The sequence below is a fragment of the Galeopterus variegatus genome, unplaced genomic scaffold (genome assembly GCF_000696425.1).
Source record: "Galeopterus variegatus unplaced genomic scaffold, G_variegatus-3.0.2 Scaffold1299, whole genome shotgun sequence".
In the NCBI taxonomy this organism is placed as follows: domain Eukaryota; kingdom Metazoa; phylum Chordata; class Mammalia; order Dermoptera; family Cynocephalidae; genus Galeopterus; species Galeopterus variegatus.
Genome location: NW_007727410.1, coordinates 439,035 through 448,518, shown reverse-complemented (window position 1 = coordinate 448,518; position 9,484 = coordinate 439,035). Strand labels below are relative to the sequence as shown.

Here is a 9,484-nt window from a genome sequence, read left to right as displayed (position 1 = left end):
GAAGGAGAAGAGGAAAAGTTTGTTTGCGCCCTTGGGTTTCTACTGCTCTAAAAAAAACTTACAATAGTAATAATTTTGGTGGTAAGAGCTCATATTTATTGAGCACTGTATTCTGTATTCTAGGAGTGCAGTTTCCTGTATTATCTCATTTAATTTTGTAACAACCTTATGACCTAAGTTCTTGTATTACCTCCATTTAAGTGATAAATAAACTTAGGCTCCAAGAAGTTAGAAAATTGTTCTAGGTCACCAAGCCAATATGTGGCAGAACCAAAATAGGTCTGACCGTCTACAAAGTCTACACTGCTAACCAAACCCAATCCTGCCCACGTGCATGGCTCTAGGACTCCCTCTGGAGCCTACAGTGTACCTATACTCCAGCCGCTACACTGCTGATACTTCAGATATTTGAAGGTGTCCTTTGTCTTCCACTGAGTTTTCCACTCTTCAAGTTAGACATCCCCAGGTCCCCAATTATTCATTTCATGGCATCCTTCATAGACATCTCATCTTTTTCCGAAGTACCTTTGCCTCAAATCCACCTGGTCGTCACATCACTGTATGATTTGCAAGAGGATGTTTGTGTGTGTGTCTGTGTGTGTGGAAGGAAAGAAAGATGTTAGAAGGAAAGAAAGCAGGACCTGTTTTCTGGAAAATGGCTTAAAGGAAGGCTTTCCTTGATCAGGACAGCTTAGTGAGCCTGCAATCCCAGCATTCATTCATCCTTGAAGACCAGTAATCTTTTCTAGACAAGTGAAAACAAGCACATTTCCAAGCCTGTAAACCTCCATGTGTGATGAAGTAAGATCTGTTTTCTCTCCTTGTCTGGGGGCCAAAGACACTTTCCATATCCTGAGGTGAAGGACTTTGCTGGAGGGAAATTAGGAGTTCTCTTCTCTCCCAGAAAGTAGCCCTGTGGAGATGGAACTGCTCACGTTCAAGAAGTTCTTTCTACCTGACTTATCGGAATAGACCAGGAGTTTTTACATTTTCTTGTGCCATGGACCCCTTGGCAGTCTGATGACTCCCATGGACCCTTTATGAGAATGTTTTTCAGTGAATAACCAAGAGTACAGTGAAATTCAAAAGAAATCAATTATATTGAAATATAGTAATAAATATTTTAAATCGTGATATAATAACAATGTGCTTTTTTATTACTGCTTTAAATATTAATATCTATGTCTATCAACTGCCATAACTTGGAAGTAGCAAATAGTATAATCAGTATTTCAAGATCTCTGCAACAGCTCTCATATGATGTGAAAATATCTGAGTACTATTGGTGACAAAGTCACAGGTACTGTTAGTTTGTCACCTACATTCATTAACTGAAAGAAATGCTAACATTCAGTTAGGGATTAGTGAAAATAAAGATGTAATTCTTTCCCAACAAAAAATCACAGACCCCCTGAATGTTATGGACCCAAGATAAGAACCCCTCCAGTAGGAGACTGAAACATCAGAATCCTAGTCGGGAGAGACTATCGAAGAGACCAACTCATTGTACAGATGAGAAAGGTTGCTGATGAAGGTTTGAGAAGATTTTCAGTCTTGTGATGTAACTTCTAGGTTCTAATATTTAGTATTTTGTCTTTTCCTTATTGAGAAGCCTATAGGCAAGGTGAGAGTGAACATTTGGACAAGTATCTGCTTGACACATGTTTTGAATTTCATCAGTTATAAACTGAATGTGGATAAAAGGAAGAAAACAGTCCAGTCTAACAATAGTCCTTACCTCTGGGCCCCTGGCTAGACGTTGCCCTTTGACCCCTCAACCCATACACAAAAGTACCCCCAAAATCTCTCATTTCCTCTGAAGGATATCCCCAAACATCCAAAGAGGCACATTTTTTACTTTCAGCTAATAATGAGAGTATCAAGGTGGCAAAACTTCATTTAAACGCCAATAGACTATTCAGAAGAAAGTAACATGCTCTCAGTGCAAGTTATTCACTGACATCTTGACTTAAAAAAAGTCCCAAGCACCTAGGAGCCACATGGGCTCCTGGCAGACACATATCCAGAAGATGTTACTGGATACACCTCCCCAGCTTTACTCTGACTCCCTGCCTCCTGCCCAACTAGGTCATTTAAGCCCCTAAAAGGAGCAGAAGCTCAAGCAAACTCTGTTCCTGCCCTGACTTCCCACTGAAGACAGAAGAAGATCTGATGAGCTGAAAATCTTCTATACCGTTTCAGACCTGGAAATTACTGTAGAGATGATCTATTAGGGGCAATAATGGTAATTTGGGCTAGACAATTCTTTGTGCAAGATAATTCTTTGTGCAGAAGTATCTGAGTCTCCTATACTAAACGCCAGAAGCATCCACTCCATGTCTCTGTGACAGTCAAATAGTTACATCCCCATATTTCCAAACATCCCCTAGCGGTAATTACACAGCCCGTGGTGCACTTGAGAACCCTTGGATGAAAGCAAACCACAGAAAGGTTATGAGTTCCCTAAGACACAGACAGAGCCAATATATTGATTGATTTATACCCACACATATTTCCAAAACAGATTTGAGTAGGTTGAATGACCCAATTTTTATTTGGACATAATTCTTCCTATCTGCAATTTACACATGAGGGAATCATCCAGGGTCACACAGCTAGAAAGTAGAGATCAGAACTTGGGTGTTTAGCACTAGTTTTGCCCCTCTGCCACTCAGTAATGTCCACGGGACATTGGGCAACTGAGGGTACCACATTTAAGGCCCTGGTGCTGCCCTGACCTTCTGAGTCTGACAAATGTCATCGTCCATACAGGTACTGCAAGGAGCAGCCACATGTTTCTATGCTTTCATTGGCTTTGACATCATCGCCACCACCGGAGAGGAGGCCAAGAATCCCAACACATCCATCCCTTATGCTATCACCGCCTCCCTGGTCATCTGCCTGACAGCCTATGTGTCCGTAAGTACCAAATGCTGATGGGAACCTTCTTGTGGCCTTTCACATTCAGCCTTCAAATGTGTCTCTGGGTCTGTGCTCCCTTCTCCATCAGGAAGTCGTCCTTGCCCTGTGCCTTCTTGGTGTTATGTGTAGGCCTGCATCTCGTGTCCCCTCTAGTCCCACCCCTACCACAAGAAGATAGTGAGGACGCAGACTGGAGAGCAGAAGTCCCAGGCCCTCCCTTGGGCCTTGGTCTCCGGGTCTGCAGCATCGCCCTCCCTGCCACAGGCTCTTGGTGTCCAATGCCACCCAGGCTCCATGTGCAGGGATAGTGGGGGTGTGAGCGTGGCCTGGCACCCTCCGTGCATGGCCTTGATGCCCTCTGCCTTCCCGGAGCTTTCCAGCAGCCAAGAGACCAGCTCCCGCGAGAAAGAGAATTTTGTCCTCTAGAGACGCTTCCCCTCAACTCTGGGGAGGAAAGTGCAGTTTCTTTCAGCGGTTGCTCCCATTTTCACACCAGCTCAAACTGCTCCTGTGGGTCTCCCTGCTCGGGGAGTCCTGAGAACAAAGCCTTCAGCCCCGGCTCCTCAGGACGCCCTGGGACATTTCTCATTCTTTGAGGTTTCTTCTCTCAGCTCCCCTCCAAGAATTTCTATCACAGAAACAGTGCAGTACATCCAACACCCCCTCGGCCCTGGCAATGTATAACCCCAGCTGTCAGGCCAGCAGGTGTGTGGTTGCACAAACACTCTGGGTCCTGAGGGGCCCACTCACTTGGCCACCACAATTAGAAAAGAGCCAGCAGCTGGGGGTGCAGCCTGTCAGCCCTGCCATTCCTCTTTTCCAAAAAAACGTCTTTAGCAACCACCTAAGGAAGCGAGACCCATTGATCATTAAGGCACACTGCAAAATAGGATCGTAGATGCCTAATGAAAACTCAAGAGCAGCCTTGGGTGTGGTTTACAGAGATCCAATTGCCCACCCAGACATTTTATGCGTGGGTCACTTGTCACCTCCCCCTGTGCACACACATGCAGTGGCTTCATCCTGTCTGTACCCAGATTATTCCTGTGGGCAGAGCGTGGAGGGAGAGGTGGGGAGTTCAGGGAGCTGCAGAGACACTCTGCTCTGCATTTCCCCTCCTCCTCCTCTGTCGTCCCTCCCCCTTGCAGCACGGGCAGTAAAGTCAGTAATCACAGCTCCTTCCTTAGAATAGCGCTTTATAGACGACACAGGACTTCTGTGCAGCCACAGCCTTTGCATCTGTCTTGATCTAACATGGCCAGTGGCCAGAAGATTCAGCATGAGCTGCTGTAGGGATCAATCCCACTGCCTCCCAGCCAACCCCACCCATCCCCAAAGGGGATGTTGCAAGTGGCCATGTTGCTGAGCAGCATTTTCTTCTAGACTGCTTGGGCCTGACCATGCCTCGGGGGTTCTTGTCTTGTACTGGTCAGCAGGTGGCCACTCCACCACTGTGGGACGAGCCACATTGCTGGGCTGTGGTGGTACATCCTGCCATCCTCCCCAGCAGCAGTGGCTTCACTGGAGGATCTTGGTTCCTGAGAAACAGGCAAAGAAGTGGTCTGCATATGACCACCCTCTCCCTTTCAGGCTTTGAACTCCATTCTTGATGACAGGATCAGCCTTCGCAGGCCTGGGCAAGTCACATATCTGGCCATATGACTGGTGGATCCATTGCCTGGGGCCAATTCTGAAGGAAGGGATGTTATGGCAGATCTGTGACGTGTAAGAGGAGACAGATCCTGGTGCATCAGCCAAGTAATTCCTGGTTAAGCAAAGCCACTGTGTCTTACAGCTCCAGACTGGATTCCATCCTGGTGCCATCATTTGCTTGTTGGTCAGCCTGGCTCCCAGGACTAAGTTAGAAGGAGGAGATGGAAATAGGAGTCCTCACTTGGGTCCCATCAGTTAATTGACTGTGGACCTCTTAAGCACTTATCTCTGGGGTTTTGATCTCTGGTGTTTGGAGTGAGGGGGAATACAGATAAAAACCCTATAGGACCCTAAAAGTATAAAGGAATGGGAGGCTTGTCTATGTGGGCAGGGTGCGCATGGTCACTGCCAGGCCCCAGCTACAGGGCCACTGCTGTGACTCCTTCCATCTGGTAATAGCTGCCCTCCGTTGAACTGTTATATAGCTCTGCTTTCAAGGGACTGAAATACCTGCAGACTTATTCCTCAGATTTGAAAGGTCCACAGAGAAACATTAGAGATTATCTGATCTAGCCCACTTCATTCACATGTGGGGAGAAAAGTCTTTTTACTATAGAACAGGTAGTGGTAGATCCAAATCCCCCACGTGATCCTCTGCCTCCATGGCTCTTTGCCGTCCCTGGGACACCATCCATGCTGTCCATCCTCTCTACCTCCAGCCATGTCTTCTCTTGTTTTAACAGGTGAGCATGATCTTAACTCTGATGGTGCCATATTATGCCATTGACACGGAATCCCCACTCATGGAGATGTTTGTGGCCCATGGGTTCTATGCTGCAAAATTTGTGGTGGCTATTGGATCTGTTGCAGGACTGACAGTCAGCTTGCTGGGCTCCCTCTTCCCAATGCCAAGGGTCATTTATGCCATGGCTGGTGATGGGCTCCTTTTCAGGTAAGGGCTATGCTCCATGAAATTTATTCTGCTCTGCTGTGCCTATCCAGGGAGAATTTCACCCACTGTCAGCATGACTGTAAGCTTGATGTGAATGCATTTCACATAGATTGTGGAACTTGTCATATGTCCTGGGAAAGAATTTTAGAGAAAAGAGCTCAGGCCCTGAAACAGCCCTTCAGTTTCACTCTGGGTCTTTCAATCCAGCACAAACTGATGTTTCCCCATCTGCCCTTCTCCGTCCAGTTTGATATTGTGTGCTCCTTTCTGAAGAGGGCAGGTGCCAGACTGCTGCACTGGGTGGCCTCCAGAAGGAAGGAGACATCTCAGGGACATCTTAGGCCTGCCCTGACATTGAGGGCTGGTAGCTGTTCCTCTCTCCACAGCCCCTCCAAAGTTGAAAAAAAATGAACAAAAAGAGGATAAGACCCTCTGAACAGAGCCTAATAATAGTAGCAACAATAGCTACCATTTATTGAACATTTGCGTATCCTGGCTGCTTGTATACAGTATCCCATTTAGTCCTCACAATAACTCTATTTGCAGATGAGTATATGAGGACTCACAGAGGTGGAAAAAGTTTGCCCCAAATCCCCCAGCTGCTGAGTGGTGGGCCAGGATTTGAACCCAGAACTATCTGACTCCAAAAACCAGACTCAACCACACCAGTGTATTGGCAGTTTTAGCCCCCTGTGTGGCCAAGAAGACTATCTGCTTATGGTACAAAGGGGGTGAGGTGCCATCTTGGTTCCCAGTGCCCACTGGTTGAGGCCAATGGGATCTCAAGGGTGCAGAGGGAGCCAGCTCAGGGACTTTTTCTCTGCCATGGCTGTCATCTTCTGCTCCATTTCCTCTGTACATCCCCTGAAGCCATCACCAGGTCAGAACTGCCATGTTTGGGTTCCTGGAGCCTACTTACAGCCTATAGGAACTGCCAAAGAAGCTCTTCTCATTTAATCACCCTGGTTGGTTTTCCCTTCAGTTGTTAACTAGCTGGACTTGAGTTTGTATCTATGAGCACAGGTTCTTAATTATTTTGCCAACTAAATACCTGTACTTTCACTATGGGCCAGTGTTTTTCAAGCTTTAGCATAAATCAGAATCCTCTGGAGGGCTTTGAAAGCATAGTTTGCTGGGCTGCACCCCCAGAGATTCTGATGTAGTAGATCTTGGGTGAAACCTAAGAATATATATTTCAAACAAGCTCCAAATTGACACTGATGCTGCTAATCCACAGGTCTAGAGGACCCCCAAGCAGGCATATGGCTTCTTCCAACCATTACTTTTTCACAGCAAAGCCTGGGCTACAGCTTAGGTCTCTGACAGACCTCCTAGATTCAAGCAACCCTTCCCATCACATAATGAAGTAGGAACTTTAATAAAGAAGTTTGCCCCAAAACCAAGAAGTTAAAGTGAATCCTCTTTAAGTTATATTCCAGGAACCAAATCCTGGGGTAAGAACAGCAGCTGGATTTAAAGCAGTGAATGCGAAAGTGAATCCTAGGAGCAGGACCCAGAGGGGTCAACCACAGCAGCCACTGACAGCTCCAGCCCCTACGTTAGAATCAGCCGGCATATGCAGCTCACCCTTAACCCTCTGCTTGCACCTCCCCTGCAGGTTCCTGGCTCACGTNCGAAAGTGAATCCTAGGAGCAGGACCCAGAGGGGTCAACCACAGCAGCCACTGACAGCTCCAGCCCCTACGTTAGAATCAGCCAGCATATGCAGCTCACCCTTAACCCTCTGCTTGCACCTCCCCTGCAGGTTCCTGGCTCACGTAAGCTCCTACACAGAGACACCAGTGGTGGCCTGCATCGTGTCGGGGTTCCTGGCAGCTCTCCTCTCACTGTTAGTCAGCCTGAGAGACCTGATAGAGATGATGTCCATTGGCACACTCCTCGCCTACACCTTGGTCTCTGTGTGTGTCTTGCTCCTTCGATACCAGCCTGAGAGTGACATTGATGGTTTTGTCAAGTTCTTGTCCGAGGAGCACACCAAGAAGAAGGAGGGCGTTCTGGCTGACTGCGAGAAGGAGACTTGTTCTCCTGGGAGTGAAGGGGAAGAGTTCTCCAGCCCAGCCACCAACACTTGTGGGGCCAAGAACTTACCATCCCTGGGAGACAATGAGATGCTCATCGGGAAATCAGACAAGTCAACCTACAACGTCAGCCACCCCAACTACGGCACCGTGGACATGACCACAGGCATAGAAGCCGATGAGTCTGAAAACATTTATCTCATCAAGTTGAAGAAGCTAATCGGGCCCCGTTATTACACCATGAGAATCCGGCTGGGCCTTCCGGGCAAAATGGACCGGCCCACGGCAGCGACAGGGCGCACGGTGACCATCTGCGTGCTCCTGCTCTTCATCCTCATGTTCATCTTCTGCTCCTTCATCATCTTTGGTTCGGACTACATCTCACAGCAGAGCTGGTGGGCCATCCTTCTGGTTGTTCTGATGCTGCTGCTGATCAGTGCCCTGGTGTTTGTGATCCTGCAGCAGCCAGAGAACCCCAAGAAGCTGCCCTATATGGCCCCTTGCCTCCCCTTTGTGCCCGCCTTTGCCATGCTGGTGAACATCTATCTCATGCTAAAGCTGTCCACCATCACATGGATCCGGTTTGCGGTCTGGTGCTTTGTGGGTAAGCAACTTCCCTTGCAGCCCTGAGAGCGCCCTTTTGAGGTCTTGAACAGGCTTATCCCAAAATTGCCTCCTAACTGGACTAGCCATCTCCTTTCCAGTGATATCTGGCTGGTTCTATGGACCCTTGCTTTCTGCATTACAGTCAATAAGGCCAGTTTTCTCCTTTCTGCCTGCTGTGGTCTTGGCCATTGGTTCTGGAAGGATGATGCTGATCGATCCATCACTTCACTGAATACTGAATTACTGGGAGTTCTTTGTATGTTAGGATAATTAGTACCAGAAACGGTCCACTTAAAGTGAACCCACATTTAAAAAGAGACCCAAAAAAAAGCATATTAAAGGAGGGGGGTGGTAATTGGAATTCTGTCTTAGAAACTAAAAATTGTGAAACAAAAACAATGATGAAAACTTTTATTTACCTTACATTTGACAAAATTACATTAAAATAGCAATCATGCTCTCATTTTTAAAATGAACAAAGTATGAATTAAGTGTGGATTTGGGGGCATTATTTTTCTGACAAAATTGTATCATGGCGCCATTTAACATCTCTCATTTCATATTGACTTTTGTAAAACATTCTAGAGTTTTTCAGTTTTTCCCAAGATCCTTTCTTCATTCTTTCATATTCTAATCATTCTCTCGGGAAGTCCTCATCATGCCATCATGCTTGTTGATTTTCTCTCTTCTGCTGTTAAAAACTGCTATGACTGTTCGGTCCTCAGTTGTCTACAGCTTTGGGTCTGAATTCAAGTAATTCTCGATAGTCAGTTTCATTTACTTCAAGAAGTTCTGTGCCTTTTGCAAGATTTCTAATTTTACTTTGTGATCAATTTGTACTGTGTGTGCATTACATGTTTATCATCTCTGACAATCACTGGTGTCTATGAAATGTCTGGAGATTGACACCAGTGGTAACTTGAGAGGGATGTTTAAGTGAAGGCTAATTTTAAAGTTCCTTAGTCACTACTTTTATGGTAACCCTGGGACCTCTGATAACAAATACTTAGCTAAGGAAGATCTTTAGGAGTGTTGAGGAATAGGAAAGTAATAGAATAAGTAAGCCCTGCCTAAAGGAGAAGCCAGGCAGATATGATTGAATCAGCTAGCCTGGGCAGGGCTGCAGAAACTCCTTACTGATTAGTAGCCCATCCTCTCCTTGAGGCCAGGGATATGGGTGTTTGACGTGTGTCCTCTGTGCCTGGAACAGAGTGCTTATGGTATGTGCTCAATAAACTTCTTTTTTTTATTATTATTATTTTTAATTTGTCAATATACAATGTAGTTGATTATTGTGTCCCATCACTGAAACC

At 46.4% G+C, this 9,484-nt stretch overlaps 1 protein-coding gene across 1 annotated transcript in view; it reads left to right on the top strand.

The window, feature by feature from the left end:
- Window positions 1-9,484, top strand: part of SLC7A14 (solute carrier family 7, member 14) — a 59,219-nt gene that overhangs the window by 34,396 nt on the left and 15,339 nt on the right. The window contains exons 4-6 of the mRNA XM_008576153.1: window positions 2,773-2,919; window positions 5,319-5,527; window positions 7,292-8,169. Of these exons, the coding sequence (XP_008574375.1) occupies window positions 2,773-2,919; window positions 5,319-5,527; window positions 7,292-8,169 (1,234 nt within the window). The remainder of the gene's footprint in view (window positions 1-2,772; window positions 2,920-5,318; window positions 5,528-7,291; window positions 8,170-9,484) is intronic.